This window comes from Scyliorhinus torazame, chromosome 15, assembly GCF_047496885.1.
Source record: "Scyliorhinus torazame isolate Kashiwa2021f chromosome 15, sScyTor2.1, whole genome shotgun sequence".
Lineage (NCBI taxonomy): Eukaryota > Metazoa > Chordata > Chondrichthyes > Carcharhiniformes > Scyliorhinidae > Scyliorhinus > Scyliorhinus torazame.
In genome coordinates this window covers 80,737,497-80,758,136 of record NC_092721.1, presented here as the reverse complement: position 1 = coordinate 80,758,136, position 20,640 = coordinate 80,737,497, and the positions used below count along the sequence as shown (strand labels likewise).

The 20,640-nt window shown below is 52.4% G+C and overlaps 1 protein-coding gene across 1 annotated transcript in view; it reads left to right on the top strand.

Annotated features, from left to right (window-relative positions):
- Positions 1-20,640, top strand: part of ercc5 (excision repair cross-complementation group 5) — a 211,813-nt gene that overhangs the window by 154,993 nt on the left and 36,180 nt on the right. Inside the window, exons 16-17 of the mRNA XM_072475900.1 lie at positions 3,549-3,609; positions 8,037-8,180. Of these exons, the coding sequence (XP_072332001.1) occupies positions 3,549-3,609; positions 8,037-8,180 (205 nt within the window). The remainder of the gene's footprint in view (positions 1-3,548; positions 3,610-8,036; positions 8,181-20,640) is intronic.

The window sequence follows — 20,640 nt, the reverse complement described above, 5'->3', positions numbered from 1 at the left end:
ATATAATGGGCGGAATTCTCCGGAAACGGCGCGATGTCTGCCGACTGGCGCCCAAAACGGCGCAAATCAGACGGGCATCGCGCCGCCCCAAAGGTGCGGAATGCTCCGCATCTTTGGGGGCCAAGCCCCAACATTGAGGGGCTAGGCCGGCGCCGGACGAATTTCCGCCCCGCCAGCTGGCGGAAAAGGCCTTTGGTGCCCCGCCAGCTGGCGCGGAAATTACATCTCCGGGCGGCGCATGCGCGGGAGCGTTAGCGGCCGCTGACAGCATTCCCACGCATGCGCAGTGGAGGGAGTCTCTTCCGCCTCTGCCATGGTGGAGACCGTGGCGGAGGCGGAAGGGAAAGAGTGCCCCCACGGCACAGGCCTGCCCGCGGATTGGTGGGCCCCGATTGCGGGCCAGGCCACTGTGGGGGCACCCCCCCGGGGCCAGATCGCCCCGCGACCCCCCCAGGATCCCGGAGTCTGCCCGCGCCGCCTTGTCCCGCCGGTAAGGTAGGTGATTTAATTTACGCCGGCGGGACTTCGGCCCATCCGGGCCGGAGAATCGAGTGGGGGGGCCCGCCAACCGGTGCGGTGCGATTCCCGCCCCCGCCGAATATCCGGTGCCGGAGACTTCGGCAACCGGCGGGGGCGGGATTCACGCCAGCCCCCGGCGATTCTCCGACCCGGCGGGGGGTCGGAGAATTTCGCCCAATGTATTTGGATTTTCAAAGGCCTTAAAGCACTGAAGAGTAAACCTGTGACTAAACTCAGAATATGTGACATCAGGGGACAAGTAATGGAATGAATATCAAGCTGTCAACAAATAGAAAAGAAATTAAGGGTCACCGCTCGGACTGGCAAAAGGTGGGAAATAGTGTTTTACAGGGATCTATGCAGGGACCATTGTTAGCCACAATTTGCATTAATGATTTAGACACTAGGATCGGAAGTAACATTTCAAAATTTGCAGACAACATCAAATTGGGGTTCTAGTTCATACTGAGGAAGAGTGTGGAAAAATACAAGAGGCATTAATCAACTTGCATGATGGGTGTGTCATGATCAAATTGATTCCAATATAGATAAGTGAATTGGTGCATTTTGATAGAAAGAGGATGCTGCACGCTTGGATAATAAGTGTCTGAATGAGGTAGAGGACCAAAGGAAGTTAGAAATACAATTTTACAAATCACTAAAAACAGGAGGTCTTGTGGCTCAGTTGGTAGCACGCCTGCCTCTCAGCCAGAAGCTCTGGGTTAAGGTTGTACTCCAGGACTTGTTGGTCACGAGATTCATGATATCATTCAGAGAATTCCAAATACACTATATCTACTGCATCACCCTTGTCTACTCTTTTTTAACCGCTGTTAGAATTTTATATGTTCCAAACAGATATCCTCACATGCTTCTAAATACCAGTGAATACAGGCCCAGTTGACCTAATCTCCTCACAGGACAGTACTGCCAACCCTGGTATCAGCCGAGTGAACCTCCTCTGCGCACTCTCGCTATGGCAAGTATATCCTTTCTTAGGTAGGGAGATCAAAACTGCATTCAATACTCCAGGTGTGGTCTCACCAAGACTCCATACATCTGCAGTAAGACATCCCAATTTCTGAACAATTCTCTTGCAATAAAGGCCAACATACCATTTGCCTTCCTAATTGCTTGCTGCATCTGTACCTCCACTTTCATTGACTGGTGTACAAGGACACCCAGATAGATACCTTTGTACATTCATACTTCCCAATATAATGCCATTTAAATAATACTCTTCCTTTCTGTTTTTCACACCAAAATGGCTAACTTCACAATGAGCTACAATATACTAAATCTGCCATGTATTTGCCACTCGCTCAACTTGTCTGAATCACCTTGAAGCTTCCTTGCTTCCTCCTCACAACAAAGAGTTCCTCCCAGTTCTGTGTCATCAGCAAACTTGAAAATGTTACATTTGTGTCTTTTATAATATACTCTGGCATCTTCACCACTACTGATGTCAGGCTAACTGGTCTGTAATTCTCCCTTTTCTCTCTCCCTTTTTAAATAGTGGGGTTACATTTGTCACCCTCCAATCTGAGGCAAGATTGGAAAAGTTAGGAGAAATGTTTGCACTCCAAAATTGTTGGAATCTGGATTCTCCGCCGGGCTGGAGAATCGGAGCAACCGCACCACGATGCCCCGACGCCGGAGCGCGATTCTCCGAGGTGCGGAGAATCGTCGCCATTTGCGCTGGCGCGTTTAGCACGGTGCCAGCCACGGCCCGCTGGAATCGGCGGGGCCGCCAATTCTCCGGCCCGGATGGGCTGAGCGGCCGCTCTGACACGACAGAGTCCCGCCGGCGCCGTTCACCCCTGGTCGCTGCCGGCGGGAACACTCCAGGAGCGGCCTGTTGGGAGGGGGGGGGGGGGGGGGCTCCCTCACCGGGGGGAGGGGGGCCTCCGATGTTGTCTGGCCCGCAATTGGGGCCCACCAATCGGCGGGCCGGCCTCTCTGTCGACGGGCCTCCTTTCCTCCGCCGGCAGTGTCACATCCCTGCGACATTGTTGTGCGGGGCGGCCTGGGGGAGGACGGCCACTGTGCATGCGCTCGTTGCCAACTGCGCATGCGCGAGACCCAAGGCTCTGACGCCGTGCCGAGGCCCCACCCCCGCAAATCGCGCCACGCCCCTGCCTGCCCCACGGAGGCCCCATAATAGGGGTCTGGGAACGGGCGCCGACGCCGGAGTAAAACACTCCGGTTTTTACTCCGCCGTCGGCACTTGGACACCCGTTGGGAGAATCCCGCCCATACTTTTCAGGAAAGGTTAAACAGGCGAGGAATCTTTTCCCTTCGAGAAGGCTGAGGATAACTTGATAGAACCCTTTAAGATAATTGAAAGAAATTGATAGATAACATTTTTCCACTTGTGGGGGTGTCTGAACCTAAAGGTCGTAAGTATAATATAATCATTAATACATCCAGTAGGGAATTTAGGAGTAACTTCTTAACCCACAGAGTTACAAACATGGAATGCACTACTGCAAGTTGAAGTTGAAACCATTGCACAGATGTTTGTAAGGGGATACTGATTAAGCACATAAAGGAGCAAGAAATAGAAGGATATGTAAATCGGTTACGAGGAGGCCGAAGATAGACCAGATCAATTGAACAACCTGTTTCTGTATCATAAGAATTTACGAAGCCTCATGGTGGCTGAACACCCTTTTGTCGGATCTTGGTAAGGAAGAGGGAGAAAAGAAAATAAACTCTCACTTTTCAACAACAAGCAGTGGTAAGATTGATTGCCCGTGCATATTCCTACTCCCTTTCCTGGCACCAACTTCTGGAGCATTCTGTGTCCATGCCAATGGCCCAGAACACACAGTCCCAGAAATGGGATAATACACTTCAGGTGTGTTATTCCTACCCATTGCCAGGGCAGCAAGAAATGTGCCCATATTTAGTTTTACCTTCATTTATATTTTTACTTTTAAATGTTAACTTGATGAGATTTGCTATTGAGAGGATGTATAATCTTCAGTGATGTCCTCTTCGTACAAGTAATCTTTACTGTTGTTTAGTTCAGATGAAGAGGCAGAGAAAGAGTGGGAAGAACGCATGAACAATGAAAAATTATTCCAGGTGAAGTATCTGCAATGATTTTGTGTGTGTGTGTCATGGCTTTGGTCATCATGGGCGGGATTCTCCGCAATCGGCGCGATGTCCGCCGACCGGCACCAGAAACGGCGCGAATCAGTCTGGCATCGCGCCGCCCCAAAGGTGCGGAATCCTCCGCATCTTGAGGGGCCGAGCCCTAACCTTGAGGGGCTAGGCCCGCGCCGGACTGATTTCCGCCCCGCCAGCTGGCGGGAAAGGCTTTGGTGCCCCGCCAGCTTGCGCGAAGCTGACTTTGCCGTGCGGCGCATGCGCGGGAGCGTCAGCGGCCGCTCACAGCATCCCCGTGCATGCGCAGTGGAGGGGGTCTCTTCCGCCTCCGCCATAGTGGAGACCATGGCGAAGGCGGAAGGAAAAGAGTGCCCCCACGACACAGGCCTGCCCGCGGATCGGTGGGCCCCGATCGCGGGCCAGGCCACCGTGGGGACACCCCCCGGGGCCAGATCGCTCCACGCCACCCCCCAGGACCCCGGAGCCCGCCCGCGCCGCCTTGTCCCGCCGGTAAGAGAGGACGGTTTGATTGTCGCCGGCGGGACAGGCATTCCAGCAGCGGGACTTCGGGCCGGAGAATCGCCGGGGGGGGGCCCGCCAACCGGCACGGCGCGATTCCCACCCCCGCCGAATATCCGGTGCCGGAGAATTCGGCAACCGGCGGGGGCGGGATTCACGCCAGCCCCTGACAATTCTCCGTCCCGGCGGGGTTCGGAGAATCCCGCCCCTTGTGTCTCAGAATATATTGCTTTGTGACATGGGCCCACCAAGATCCAACAGCAGTCTTCCCAGCCATGCCACAGCAATGCGGCGTGGAAACTATTGATTAAAAACCCTCCTCCTAAACTCTTTGGAACATTTGGTCTTGACTTTGCCAACATCAGTAACTCTTAGAGACTGAAAGTGAAATGGAAACAAGCAGTTGGTCAATTAACTTGTGTGTATTTTGAGGCCCAAGGCTTTGGTCAAGGTTTGAAGGTTTGATGGAATTTGGAAGTTTAGTTGTTACAGAATATTTAAGGAGTGTTGACTGTCATGTGCTTTTAAAAAAAATCTGCTGCATTCATTGCGGAACTGGACCCATTGGTTGCTTTGACCATTTTTATTTGGTGCATTTTATTTCTTTGCAGACTGCAATGTAGTCAGGTTGTGTCCATTTTCTGATATACTATCATGGACACAATATTTTAATAGTATGGATTGTTCTATGCTCATTACAAACCGGCACATGCTGCTTGTTATTTTGATGAGTAGTATGAAACTGTCTTAAGGAAATGGATCCCTCAACAGTGAAATTTTGAAAAAAATCACATTTTGATATATATTTTGATATTTGATAGACATTTGTTGACAACATTTAATTTTACAGAAGGAAAACCTGCATATGCTCAAATATGAAATTAAAATCAGAAATGCTTGCCACACTCAGCTGATCAAGTAATGCCCATGGAGAGAGTAAACATTTCAGATCAATTGACTTTCAAAAGAACTGGCAGATGGGGCTGGTTTAGCACAGGAGCTAAACAGCTGGCTTGTAATGCAGAACAAGGCAGCAGTATCGGCCTCCCTGAACAGGCGCAGGAATGTGGCGACTAGGGGTTTTTGACGCCTACTTGTGACAAGCGATTATTATGTTAGAGGTAAAAAGCCTTTAAACAAGTTCAGAGCCAGGAATAGATGTGAAAAGTCTATGATTGAGTGAAGAGAAAGATTGAATGAGAAAAGTGTCGATGGTGCGTTGTAAAAGGAGGTGATAATGAGGCGAGTATAGAAGCAAAGGATAGTTCCAGAAGAGGCGTGAATCTCAGAATTGTTAAGGTGCACAAGAAGGCCATTTGGTCTGTCATGTCAGCTCTGGCTCTCCAAATGAGCATGAAGAGTTAGTGACGTTCTCCTGCCTTTTCACCATACCCTGCATACTGCTTCCATTTAAATAATCATCATTCAACCTTCTTGAATGCCTCCGTGTAATCTGAAATGGTCACAAAGGAAAAACAGAGGGGAAAGGGAGCATAGAGATTGTTGCAGACTATGGTGAAAATAAGGCCGGTCGACATTAAGCAATTAACACAAAGCTACTGTCAGTGTACATTATAATGTCAGTCCCCTCCTTGCGCATGAAATGAATCATGATGAGCAGAAACTAAGCCATTGCATAATTATTCGAACATGCAGCATCAAGAGATGGAATTTGGCAGGAGATGCAATATTAACTCAGAAATAAAAGAGAATGGTCAATATTCTGAATTTTATGTTGGTGAGCATAACTTTTAACAAGAAAATCTTTGTTCACCTGATTCCCCACCTCCACAGATTGGTGAATAATAATTTCTCTGGGATAAAGATCTACTAGATTTCGCTTTCTTCCTCAACATATTAATAAATATTCTTTCAAATATAGAGCTTGTTGATACAACATTGTTGAGACAAAATATATTAAATGGGAAGTATCAAATAACCAATGCTTTTGTATTAGTCCTTGTGCAATGATGCTTTGCGTTTTAGGGAAAGCCAAGTGATTTTACGACCTTTCCTTACATGATTTGTTTAAAAACCCTTTTGCATAATTGTCCAGCTGACAAAAACTGAAAATGAAACAAATATGAGGAAAGCCAAGTGCCTGTCATGTTCCTCTGCCCTCAACGGTTGATCATTTTGCTCCTTTTGCCAATCCTGATGCTGTCTTTTCCTGCAAAATTCTTTCCAATTGCTGCTAGTCCTCCCATCTCATTGATACCCAATTCTCCTCCAATTCGTTTTTAAGATCGCTTTATTAGGTTACTGTTCATGAGCTGTCAATTTTTGAAAAGCCATAATGTGGAGATGCCGGCATTTGACTGGGGTGAGCACAGTAAGAAGTCTTACACCACCAGGTTAAAGTCCAACAGGTTTGTTTTGCAGCACTAGCTTTCGGAGCACTGAACGAACATCGTGCGACAATCGCCAGGCAGGAATGTTTTCTTCCAGTCGGGGAACATTTCAGCAGCCAAGGGCATTCAGCCTCAGGGGCGAGATTCTCCGACCCCACCCCCTCCCCCCCGCCGGGTCGGAGAATCACCGGGGGATGGGGTGAATCCCGCCGACTGCCGAATTCCCCGGCACCGGAGATTCGGCGGGGGCGGGAATCGCGCCACGCCGTTTGGCGCCCCCCCCCCCCCCCCCCCCGCGATTCTCCGGCCCAAATGGGCCGAAGTCCCGCTGCTAGGATGCCTGTCCCGCTGGCGTGGATTAAACCATCTCTCTTACCGGCGGGACAAGGCGGCGCGGGTAGGCTCTGGGGGGGGGGGGGGGGGGCGCGGGGCGATCTGGCCCTGGGGGTGCCCCCACGGGGGCCTGGCCCGTGATCGGGGCCCACCGATCCGTGGGCGGGCCTGTGCCATGGGGGCACTCTTTTCCTTCCACCTTCGCCACGGTCTCCACCATGGCGGAGGCGGAAGTGACTCCCTCCACAGCGCATGCGCGGGGATGCCGTGAGCGGCCGCTAACGCTCCCGCGCATGCGCCGCCTGGAGATGTCATTTCCACGCCAGCTGGCGGGGCACCAAAGGCCTTTTCCGCTAGCTGGCGGGGCGGAAATCAGTCCGGCGAGGGCCTAGCCCCTCAAGGTTGGGGCTGGGCCCCCCAAGATGCGGAGGATTCCGCACCTTTGGGGCGGCGCGATGCCCGACTGATTTGCGCCGTTTTTGGTGCCGGTCGGCGGACATCGCGCAGATACCGGAGAATTTCATCCCAGATCTTCAGGTAAGCGTTCTCCAAGGCAGCCTTCAGGACGCGCGACTACGCAGAATTGCCAAGCAGAAACTTGTAGCCAAGTTCCGTGCACATGAGTACGGCCTCAACCGGGACCTTGGATTCATGTTGCATTACATTCACCCCCCACCATATGGCCTGGGCTTGCAAAATCCTACCAACTGTCCTGGCTTGAGACAATTCACACCTCTTTAACCTGTGATTATCCCACTCTCCAGTTGCTCCGTCTGGACCTGTAAAGACTTACTTACCTGCAAAGACTCGCATTCAATGTATTGTCTTGCATCTTTGACTTTGTCTATATATATATATATATATATATATATATAGATATATGATTCTGGAACCCACCTCTTCATTCACCCGAGGAAGAAGCAGTGCCCCGAAAGCTAGTGATTCAAAACAAACCTGTATGACTTTAACCTGGTGTTGTAAGATTTGAAAAGAAATGCACAAGAGCCACATATGTGAGTCTGTCCCTGAACAGCTGTCAATGTATCCCCCGCCTCTTGCTGCCTCCTGCAACACAATTCCCTAATCCATTGTAATACAAAAGTCCTTTGGGACAATTGAGTTTATACTCCATTTTATTTTTACATATTGAAAATCAACAACTAATAATGCCTTTTGTTAAAAAAATTCAATTCCATTTAGAATGCATTTCTAGAGGATCCTCATTCTGTAGATATTGAATCAGAAGACTTTGCTAGTTTACCTCCAGAGGTAAAACATGAAATCCTGACCGACCTCAAAGAGTTCACCAAGCGTCAAAGAAGCCTATTGCAGACCATGCCCCAGGTAACTTCTTTGTTTTATAGTGGCAAAAATGTGTTATATAATTTATGCAGAAATTAATTTGTGCATTTATGCTTTTTCTAATCTTCAAATATTAACTTTTTATGAACAAGTGACAGGGGGCTCAATAAAGCGCCTGCCTCTGTATTATCTCTGCCACTGCAATTACGCAGCTCTGCTTTGAGGCTTTTCCCTGCATGGTTGGTGCTTTATATCTACAAAGTTGAAAAATAAATCTTTTTAGTCAGAGTTTCCATCTTCGTGAGGAGGCTTCAGGTTCTTGCTGTCCTCTACTGTCGTCAACTGATGAAACAAACCGATCAGTCCTCACAACAAGCTTGATTTAATACAGCTTTATTTGACTTGTAATATATATTGGATAGGGACAGATTTATTTTACCATCATGCCTCATGGCACAATGTTAGTCACTGTTCTCATCATTCCCCTCTTTGATCCACTGAATTGAGCAAAGTGGATCACAAAAACCTTAGCCAGTTCTTCCCATCAGGCAGACATTCAAGTCCAAGCAGTGTTCCAACTGATCATAACTACTTAAAGCAATTACATTAATGTTTGAGCATGTGTGTATATAATATATATAAATAATTATTCATTGGCATATAATTTTCTCATTAATTGTTCCGGTTTTTACAAAAGCATCTCCATCTCTAATTTATTTTCCATCTTAACTTTCCAGCGCTTTAACATAATCAGAACATAAGTTTGATAGAATAAAATAATAAACATGGCTATTATTGCTGAATGCAATATTATTCGTTACCAAGCTGTATATTTGTTCCCCAGATCCAAATATCATCCCACCAACTAGTTTCCTTAATTTTATTTATGTCGGTTTTGATTACACTTACTACTTGTAATACTTGTTTGATATGTTATATGTGCATATTTAAGATGTTATTTAATATTTCTTAAAGTTTCTGGCAACAGTTGTATATTTGTCACATATTTCTCCCAATAATCCTTGAGTTCAGTTTCAATTTCGTCTAACATCAATTTGCTCTTGTTTTCATTTAGGAATATTAACTAACTCAATTTTACCTGAAACCTGGGGCTTTGTGCAAAATGTGGGTTTCTCACCAGTGCATATATTTTAGTGAGGTGTTAACCAAATATTCTCCTTTCCCCACATGTGCGACCCTTGTGATTTCTGTTTTTGGGGCTCTAACTTCGAGGGTACAAGTTACATTCTCATTTGTCTTAAATCCACACTTGGCTTGATCGGAGGGGTATATTGGATAGGGACAGATGATAATTTTGCTGGCTTGCTGACATTTGTCCAGCATATTCCTATTAATGTTTTGTTCCGTTCCACTGCGTGCAGTCCCATCCACACATCATGTGGGATGATCCCAATGTTTCTTCAGGTGAAATGGGAATTCCTAGTACCATCCCTATTGCTTCTCCACTAATCCCTTTACATTCTTAATTGAACCAAACTTTAGTTAGCTGTCAAAATTGGCACCCTGTAATTTTCAGGTGAATGTTCCTATTGGTCAAATTTTGTAACTGCTCATTGCTTTATTTTTTGAATTTCAATTTAGCGTGGCCAATTCACATCTTTGGGCTGTGGGGGTGAGGCCAACACAGACCCAGGGAGAATGTGCAAACTCCACACAGACCGTAACCAGGGGCGTCATTCTCCGACCCCCCCAGAGGGTCGGAGAATGGCCGTTGGCCGCCGTGAATCCCGCCCCCGTCGGTTGCCGAAGTCTCCGAAGGGAGAAAAGTCGGCGGGGCGTTAATGGCGCCGCTGCCGCGGAGAATGTCACTGGTCTGCGGAAGGCAGCCGATTTTCGGCCTGCCGATATTCTCCCTTCCGGATGGGCCGAAGTCCCGTCGACGTGATGACCGTTCACGTCGACGTAAATTAAACCTCCTTTTCATCGGCGTGACCCGGTGCTCCAGGCTCACGCCGACCAGCGTGGAGGTGAGTGACGGCCTGGGGGGGTTGGCTCTGGGCAGGCAATGGCATGGCCGCAGTCTGAATGCGTGAGGAGAGGTGTGTCTCGGGTTGTGTGTGTGTGCGGCGGGGGGGGGTGGTTAGAGTAGGCTGGGCTCCGGGGGAGTGCCGAGAGGGGGTCCGTGGAGGTTGTGGGGGGGGGGGTCCGTGCCGGGGTGAGGTTGGGGGGGGGGTCCGTGCCGGGGTGAGGTTGGGGGGGGGGGGGTCCGTGCCGGGGTGGAGGTTGGGGGGGGGGGGTCCGTGCAGGGGTGGAGGTTGGGGGGGGGGTCCGTGCTGGGGTGGAGGTTGGGGGGGGGGTCCGTGCTGGGGTGGAGGTTGGGGGGGGGTCCTTGCCGGGGTGGAGGTTGGGGGGGGGGTCCGTGCCGGGGTGGAGGTTGGGGGGGGGGTCCGTGCCGGGGTGGAGGTTGGGGGGGGGGGGGGGTCCGTGCTGGGGTGGAGGTTGGGGGGGGTCCGTGCCGTGCCGGGGTGGAGGTTGGGGGGGGTCCGTGCTGGGGTGGAGGTTGGGGGGGGGGTCCGTGCCGTGCCGGGGTGGAGGTTGGGGGGGGTCCGTGCCGTGCCGGGGTGGAGGTTGGGGGGGGGGGGGTCCGTGCTGGGGTGGAGGTTGGGGGGGGGGGTCGAGGTTGGGGTGGAGGTTGGGGGGGGTCCGTGCCGTGCCGGGGAGAGGTTGGGGGGGGTCCGTGCCGTGCCGGGGTGGAGGTTGGGGGGGGGGGGTCCGTGCCGTGCCGGGGTGAGGTTGGGGGGGGGGGGGGGTCCGTGCCGTGCCGGGGTGGAGGTTGGGGGGGGGGTCCGTGCCGGGTTGGGGGGGGGTCCGTGCTGGGGTGGAGGTTGGGGGGGTCCGTGCCGGGGTGGAGGTTGGGGGGGGGGGGGTCCGTGCCGTGCCGGGGTGGAGGTTGGGGGGGGGGGGGGTCCGTGCCGGGGTGGAGGTTGGGGGGGGGGTGGTCCGTGCTGGGGTGGAGGTTGGGGGGGGGGGGGGGGTCCGTGCCGAGGAGGGGGATGGGAGGGCAAGTGAGTTGGTCCACCTGGCCAGGTGCCAGCCTCCAACAGTTGGACCCATGCGGTCCATGCCACCTGGCTGGGGGGAGGAGGGGATATGGGCAATGATGACATGTCGTCGTTCCCCTCCCCCCACCAGGCCGTCATGTTTTCAGATCATCCAGCGATGTTGGCCGCCGTGGTGGCAGCCGCTCATGTCTATGTTGCACTGGATGAGGAGGAGGAGCGTGCCAGAGAGGCGGCGCAGGCTGCCGCAGAGGGGCAGGCGGCAGCCGCCCAGGCTGGAGGGACACCTGACCGACAGGACGAGGAGGGGGAGGAGGACGTCGCGGCCCCACGGCAACGGAGGCACCCGAGGGCGCCCCGTGTGTACCGGCAGTCATACCAGGACCTCACGGACCGGGAATGCAGGAGGAGACTCCGGATGAGGCGGGAAACCGTGGCACACATCTTCCACCTGCTGGCACACCTGTCACCGCGTGGCACTGGCGGGGGACACCCTCTCCCCGTGTCCGTCAAGGTTACGGTGGCCCTGAACTTTTATGCAACGGGGTCATTTCAGGCACCGAGTGGGGACCTGTCCGGCATATCGCAGACATCGGTGCACCGGTGCATCCGGGCAGTGACAGATGCCCTAGATGCCATGGCGCACCACTACATCCGCTTCCCCGTGGACCGAGCCAGCCAAGATGCCCGGGCCGTGGGCTTCTCTGCCGTGGCCGGGTTCCCCATGGTCCAGGGTGCGATCGATGGGATGCACGTCGCCGTGCGGCCACGTGCAGATAACAGGGCCGTGTTCACTAATAGGAAGGGGACCTATTCGATGAACGTACAGGTGGTCTGCGACCACCGCATGATGATCCTGCACGTCTGCGCCTGTCACCCAGGCGGTGTACACGACTCATTCGTGTTGTCGCGGTCATCCATCCCCGGCATGTACGAGGGACGCCATCCCCGGCTGAGGGGCTGGTTGCTGGGCGACAGGGGCTACCCATTGCGATCGTGGCTGATGACGCCTATACGGAGGCCACGCAATGAGGCGGAGAACCGCTACAATGATGCCCATGTAGCGACAAGGGGAGTGATCGAGAGGTGCTTTGGCGTGCTGAAGATGCGTTTCAGGTGCCTGGACCTCTCTGGGGGCGCCCTCCAGTATCGGTCAGATAGGGTCGGCCGCATCATTGTGGTGTGCTGCGTCCTGCACAACATAGCCCAGCAGAGGGGCGATATGCACCAGGCAGAGGAGGGCGGAGTGGAGGAGCAGCAGGAAGAGGCCCAGTCCTCCCCAGATGAGGGGGATAGGGGCAATGGTCAGGGCAGACGGGGTAGACACAGGCGGGTGGCTGTCCACCGTTACCGGCTGGCCCAGCAGGCACGGGACAGACTGATAGACGCCCGCTTCACTGACTAGATGGGCGTGCGAATCGGGTAGTATGGCCGCACACCATGGCAACAGCCGACCACCCACACCCTCCACCCACCCAGCACCCTCACCCCCCTCCCCAACCCCACCCACCCCACCCGCATGCACACCACCACCCCCCCCCCCCCCCCCCTCCATTGCCGATACACCTGTGGCACAACGGGCCGGGCTCACACAGTTGTGGGTGGACGCGCGTGTCTATCGCAGGCCATGGAGGATGATGACAACCCGCCCTGCGATGAGCTCCTGGCTCTACATCGTTGGACTATGTCTGACCCATGGCCACAGTACCACCATCCACCCGGACCATCCCTGCATGCGGCTGTGACACTGCAGCACGCGGTCCCGTCCTCTGCCCGGGGGATGTTGATGGCAGCCCAGGGGAAAGGGGGCAGACTCACCTGGGGCTGAGGTAAGACCACCCCTCACACACACACTTGCGCTCAACGTACATGACACCCCCGCACACTTTCGACAGAGCACAAAGGCAGCTTCGGTAGGTGTAACATTGACTTTAATAACCAAAGGAGTTCATGCACGTGCCCTAGCCCCTAAAACTCATCTGTGCCCTGCACCCGTGCCAACTTACTCAGTGTCTAATTGTTTGGCCTTACGGGCCCTTTGACTACGTCTAATTGGTTCCCCAGACGGTACAGCAGAACTGGAGGTGGACTCCTGTGATTCCTGCCCTCTGACACTGGATCCCTTTGGCGGCCGTTTCCTGGGGCGTCCTGGCCTAGATGGGCCAGGCTGCGGCCCGGGCGACTGGGATGGCGAGCTGCCAGCCTGTCCTGCCCGTTGCCCACCCGATGCACCTGGGACGGAAGGGGGGGGAGTCCGAGGTGTCGCGGTGTACCGGGACCTCCCCTACAGAGGAAGCCGGGACGGACCACACCACCTTCTCCTCCCTCGGGGTGCCCGATGGCCCCCAGGCCTCTACATGGGTGGGGGATGCGAACGGACTGGCCATCCGACGCCCCCCTGACATCTGGCACTGCCAGTCCTGGAGGCCTGTGCTGGTATCGACAGGGGTCTGCAGGTTTGCAGCCATGGAGCCCAGGGGGTTGGCAAACCCTGTCTGTGACAGTGCGACGTCGGCTCGCACATGGCCACTGGCGCCGATGCCCTCAGCGATGGCCTGCAGAGACTGGGCCATGGCCTGCAGAGACTGGGCTATGGCGTTGAGCGCCTCTGCCATCTGGCGCTGGCACTGGCTCATGGCCTCCTGTGAGAGGGCAGCCATTTCCTGGGCCACAGACGCCGCCTGCACGGAAGGCCCCAGGCCTCGCAAACCGTTCCCCATGTCTGACACCGTCGCACCCATTGCCTCCACCGCGGACGCCATCCGTGCGGTGTCGGCCTGGGTGGCACGCATGACCGGCACCACTCCCAGCTCCTGGATGCGGGTGGACTCCTCCACCTGCGACCGCCGCAAGCCGCCCGTCACCCTCTTCGCTCGTCTCCGGGTCGGTGGTTGCATCGGATCTATGTGTGGGTGTGGTAACTGCAGGAACCCGGGATCCATCTGGGCGGCAGATGTTCGCTTGGGCTGGGCTGCCCTCCGACCGCCCGGTCCCTCTGCTGCTCCTACCTCCACCTGCTGTACTGGGACGGCTGTGTTGTGCGCACCAGTGAGTGTACCAGACGCCTCATCACTAAAGTGCCCAACCGTGGTGAGTGTTTCTGCGATGGTGGAGGGTGTTGGTGACAGCAGTGGCGTTGTGTCGTGCTCTTCGTCCCACTCTGAGTCCATGGCACTTTGGGGTGGGGGTTCGTCTCCACCCATCCACTCTGAGTCACTGTCCGGTATTTCGTCTTCCCGGGTAGTGCTGTCCCGGGTAGGGGTGTCCCGGGTAGGGGTGTCCCGGGTAGGGGTGTCCCGGGTAGGGGTGTCCCGGGTAGGGGTGTCCCGGGTAGGGGTGTCCCGGGTAGTGGAGTCCTGGGTAGTGGTGTCCTGGCTCGGATGTGACGGGGGCCTGTGGCTGCCCCCCCCCCCCCCCCCCCCCCAGTCGCTGGGTGGTCGCTCCCGCACGTGACGGGGGTGTCGTCTCCCTGTTGCTCCAGGTCTCTCCGTCTCCCGTGGTGTGCGAGGGGCATCCTGCGGGCGTCGCATGCTGGAGGGTGCGGGTCTCTCCGTCTCCTGTGGTCTCCGAGGGGCATCCTGCGGGCGTCGCATGCTGGAGGGTCCGGGTCTCTTCGTCTCCCGTGGTCTCCGAGGGGCATCCTGCGGGCGTCGCATGCTGGAGGGTGCGGGTCTCTCCGTCTCCTGTGGTCTCCGAGGGGCATCCTGCGGGCGTCGCATGCTGGAGGGTGCGGGTCTCTCCGTCTCCTGTGGTCTCCGAGGGGCATCCTGCGGGTGGTCTGCATCTGCGGGGATGAGTGCCTGGACGTTTGGTCCTGCGATACACAATGAAGCATGCATGGTTAGACATCAGGCAGTGATCAGGTGATACGGGGGAGGGGGATATGGGGACGGGCTGTCGGTGGCTCACTCGCTAGTACGCCCCCGACCTCTGCATCAGCAACCTCCCGGTCCTCAGGTCCGCCAGCCAGTTCCAGGGCCCTTTCCTCGTGTACGGTCAGTGGCCTCTCATCAGCGGGCCCTCCTCCAGTCCTCACATGCTCCCTTTTGTTGTGTGCGCGCTTCTCCTGTGGGGGGGAGGGGGGGGGGGGGGGCAGGGGTAAAAGGCAACAGTGTTAGGCAGGTATATGAATGCACGCCATCGGTTGCGCGTGCATTGCAGAGGTTAAGGTTAGGGCTGGATTCACTTGGGGATATGGGGGAGGGGGGGGAGGGGGGGGATATGGGGGAGGCTCACCCTGCCTGCTCTGACGAGGTCGTTCACCTTCTTGTGGCACTGGGTGCCTGTCCGTGGTGTCAGGGCCACAGCGGTGACGGCCTCTGCCACTTCCCTCCACAGACGCCGGCTGTGGCGTGGGGCAACTCTGCGGCCGTGCCCGGGATACAGGGCGTCCCTCCTCTGCTCCACCGCGTCCAGGAGCGCCTCCACATCGCGTGACTCGAACCTCGGGGCTGAGCGACGGCCAGCCATCCAGTCGAGTGTTGCAGTCGGGTGTTCCGGTCGGGTGGGGGGGAGCAGCGCGGCCTTATGAGCCGTCACGCCGTGCAGCGCGTATGACGCTGCACGGCGTGAACCACTGCGCAAGCGCGGATCCCGTTACGTCGCTGCTAGCCCATTTCGGGCCGGAGACTATCGAACCATTTTTCCGACGTGACGCAAGTCGGATTTGCGCCATTTTTTGCGCCGATCGGCGGACTTTCCGCCGATAACGGAGAATTTTGCCCCAGGTCCTTGGCGCCATGAGGCAGCAGTGCTAACCACTGTGCCGCCCCATAACTGCTCATTGCTAATCCACGTTATTCACGTCTTCTAAATTTTCCCTCAATTGCTCTAACATCAACTTTCATAAATACTGCGAAGAATTCAATTCTGATTCTGGTCTGAATCATTCGCTTTCTCTTTTATAATCTGGTCAATCGTTTTTGTATGTCCTGCCAGTATTTTCACAATATCTAATCCTGCTGGATTTATTTCTTTATTTCCCTCAGTTTCTTGTTTAATGTTTTTGTTTAATTTCCCGAATATATTTTTCACTTGTCTTGTCAGAATTCTCAATCCAGATTTTGCAAACCTAAAGTCTTAACAGTAGTCATTTCTGTACTGTACATGGTTGTCGCATCACTTACCACACCCCTCTTTCTTCAGTTCTTTTTTCCACCATTCCATAGGCCTAACAATATTTTAGTCTGTCGATTATGTAATCTCTCGATCTGGGTAGGACAACAATCCAGGAGGCCTATTTATGTAATATTTAAAACTACTGGTCGTAATTCATGGTGTACCTTATCACAGTCTTTTTCCAAATTCCTCAAAACAATACCATTCTCAGGTCCTGAGACCATTTCTGGACATTCAACCGGTGGTGCAGGGACCGTACGAAGTGGGGTTGTGTGGACAGTGGTAGGGGAGGTTGAGTCTAATACCCTATCCCACTTTATAAACACCTATTGTGCTTACGCATCTGGCCTGTCTGTATATATCTGAAGTCTGGTCCTGCCTTTTCCAATTAGATTTGGAGTCCGTACACCCATCTTTAACCTCTGATGTCTAAAGGAGGCTCCTCGTCCATCTATTAGCTGAGATAATTAGCTGTTCTGACCATTCCATGGGCATGAGTTTGGGAAATTCTAAATGACAATTTATATGCACGTTTCTATTTAATGGTATCGTAACGATCGTATATGCATCTACATTAGTACACGAGGTAAGAATTTTGGCAGGTTTGTTGGCTTTTATGTGTGATGTCTGTATTGTCCATGGTATGAATGGCATCTAACTCCCAATGCTTTTTCGGTTACTTCTTCATGAGTCCCGGACATCATGGCGAAAGTTTCATTGATGGTTATCTCTGTTCATGCTATGTATGGCTCCACCAGTTCTGAGATTTATCACACTCATAATCACCAAGTATGTTTCCCAGTCCATATTTCTGTACCAATGATTGAGATCAATATAGTATATGCTCTTATTGACAGTTTTGATCTTTGCTAGCCAATCCTAAAATGTATTCTTCACTAGGACCTTTATTGGATTAATCGGCTCTCATTTCCCTTCTTTCTCTCTCACATCCTGGAGTATCTTTTTTAAGATAAAGATAGATAGTTTTTTGAAGAATAAAGGGATTAAGGGTTATGGTGTTCGGGCCGGAAAGTGGAGCTGAGTCCACAAAAGATCAGCCATGATCTCATTGAATGGTGGAGCAGGCTCGAGGGGCCAGATGGCCTACTCCTGCTCCTAGTTCTTATGTTCTTATGTATCCCCTTCGAGATTTTGCCTTTTGGTGCTTCTGCACACCTGTCGCCTGATTAGAGCTAGCAGCAGCACCCGCCGATGGTTCATTCTCTACTGGTGGAGGAGCAGAATGTGGAACTGCATCTTCCTCACCCACATCCAGCAACACATGGGGAATTACCCTAAGGGTTGAATAGCTTTAACTGGTTCACATAGTACCACCCGGTTTTACCAGAGTCTAACAAGACTTTATTGTACACCGAGGGCCTTGTTTTATTTACTATAGAATGTGGTCCATTTAGGGGACAAAAACGTTCCAGGTTGGTGAATTTGAATTTGAATTTGAAGCATGGCTTTTTTTCTCAATCTCCACAGGCTTGACCTTCTCATCAAAATATGCTTTGCTGCCCTTTTTTTTCTTTCCCACTTTAACTGCAGCTGCTAAATGGGTAGCTTGGGTATTATCCATCAATTGTTGTACAACCTTTTCATGGCTGATAGAGAGCTGTTAATTGTGGCTCTGACAGATCCAATCCCAAAGGTTCCACTCCTGTCGTGGGCCGACCTATCATCAGGACATGGGGAGTAAAACCTGCTGAGGTGGAGACAGTTTTTCGTACTATCTTTAAGACAAAGGGCAGAACTGCATTTCAAGTAGTTATTTTGTTTGACAGTTTTCCAAATCATGTTTTTCAAGGGTAATTTCTTTCTTTCCAGTGTACCGCCAGACTGTGGCGAATAGGCTATGTGGAATTCCTGTTTCATTGTGAATAGGGTCATTATATTCTGCATCACCTGGGTGGTGAAATTAGTTCCTTGGTCTGATTCAGTGTTGCTGATGAGTCCCCATCTAGTGAACATCTGCTGTACCGGCACATTGGCTGCAACTTTTGTCATGTTCATCCTGATAGGGAATGCTTCAATCCATTTACTAAAGGTATCAAAATGTATTTGTAATCCATCCCCCCTTACATGATAGCAAGAGGCCCACAAGGTCCATTTGTGCCACATCTCCCGTTCTTAAGGACAAGACCGTCCTTATCTCTATGTTAGCTTTCCATCTGTTGTACGATGCCTTAAACACTCCATCCCTGATTTGTTTCAAATCCTCATCCGGCCTCTGTGCCGCAACAAAACATTTTAAGGGTAGGGGTGGCAGCCCGGCATGGGCCTTGATGCCCCGGGCCTTCCCACTTTTTGTTTTGGCACAGACGGCCCCTTGGGATCGTTCGCTGTCAAGATCTGACAATCATGCTGGTCCCCTTCATAACTGAGATGGGTAGGTGTTCTGATTCTCTTAACTGTAGTGTCGCAGCCTCGGAGCATTCATGTCCACAGGCAGTTAGCAAAGGACGACTGATGTTCCCCTTTCCTATGCCTACACACATTCAGACCTTCTGTCGCGTCCTCTTTACTGTATGCCACAGCTTTAAGTAAGGCCGTTTTCATTTCATAGAACATAGTGCAGAAGGAGGCCATTCGGCCCATGGAGTCTGCACCAACCCCGCACTTCCACCCTATCCCCGTAACCCAATAACCCCTACTAACTTTTTTGGTCACTAAAGGCAATTTATCATGGCCAATCCACCTAACCTGCACATCTTTGGACTGTGGGAGGAAACAGGAGCATCCGGAGGAAACCCACGCAGACACGGGGAGAACGTGCAGACTCCACAGAGATAGTGACCCAGCGGGCAATCGAACCTGGGACCCCGGTGCTATGAAGCCACAGTGCTGCCCTAAGTGTTTCCTAAGTGTTCCCCCTGTGTCTGGTAAAGCTGAGTGAACAGCCGAACCCACATATCAACAAGAGTTTCCTCTCCTCATCCGCATATAAACTGAAGAACCCTCCCGTTGATGGACATAATTAAATAACTTGTGAGGATCTGCAGGTGGTTCAAATACCGGGATCGTTTTTGCTATTTCTGATAACTGAGCCACTGTATATAGCATATCAAACTCCATGGCTTCAGTCTGTGTCGTTGTGAGGGTGTTCATGGGAATTGGTTCTCCCAGAGGGACTGGGGCTAGGATGTTCAGACCAAGGATGAGGAGGGTCATGCCTCTCGATTTTCTCCCGATTGCCGTATTCTTTCGCAACTTTGCCCAGTTCACCCCAATCTACCTCAGCTTCCACCGTATTCTTTGATTCTACAGCTCCATAGGGACGTCAGATCCCTCCAGATCTGGAGTTGCGACTTCAACTTTTCTGTCTCATGCTGACTTTTCTATCTCATGCTGACATCTCGAATAGTCGATGGCTTGATGCCGAAAAGTTTTATTTGTTTGATGCAATGCTTTACTGTGGCTTGTAAATTGGCATCCAAAATAAAACAACCCACAACCCAATTTGCCCTATCTCCCAATGTTAACAGTTCCTTTCAAAAATTCCAGCATATGGATCCAGCTACACATCTTCACCAAAAAATAATAATTTCTTCTGTGGGCCATACCCTATATGTGTCCAAAGTTTTGTTGAAATCTGTCCCATTAGTTTTTGAAATATACGGATTCTAAACATACTAAACTGGCAAAGAATTGGGCCATATCGTCAAATCTCCATGGGAATTGCCCGGAGAGATTCCGCTTCCAATGGGCAATTTCCTTGCTCCCTGCAAACCTCCACAAAAATCTCTGACTCTGAGCTGGGTCTGGAAACTTCAGCCAAACCTGTGGTAACATAGAAAATAGGAGCCGGAGTAGACAATTCAGCGCTTCAAGCGTGCTCCATCATCGATTATGATCATGGCTGATCATCCAACTCAGTAACCTGTTCCCGCTTTCCACCCCCTTTGATCCCTTTCACTCCAAGTGTTATACCTAACTTCTTCTCGGAAACATGCAATGCTTTGACCTCAACTGCTTTCTGCGGTAGAGAATTCCACAGGCTCACCACTCTCTGGGTGAAGACATTTCTCCTTATCTCAGTCCTAAATGGTTTATTCCATGTCCTTCGACTGTGACCCCTGGTTCTAGCCATCGGGAGCATCCTTCCTGCATTTACCCTGTCTAGTCCTGTTAGAATTTTATAGGTTTCTATAAGATCCCCCCTCAGTCTTCTAAACTCCAGTGAATATAATCCTAACCGACTAGTGTGTCAGTCCTGCCAAACCAGGAATCAGTCTGGTAAACCTTTGCTGCACTCCATAGCAAGAACATCCTTCCTCAGATAAGGAGACCAAAACTGCACACAATATTCCCCATATCCTACACGGGCGCTCCTCATTGCAGGAAGCGACAGGTCTCGTGAC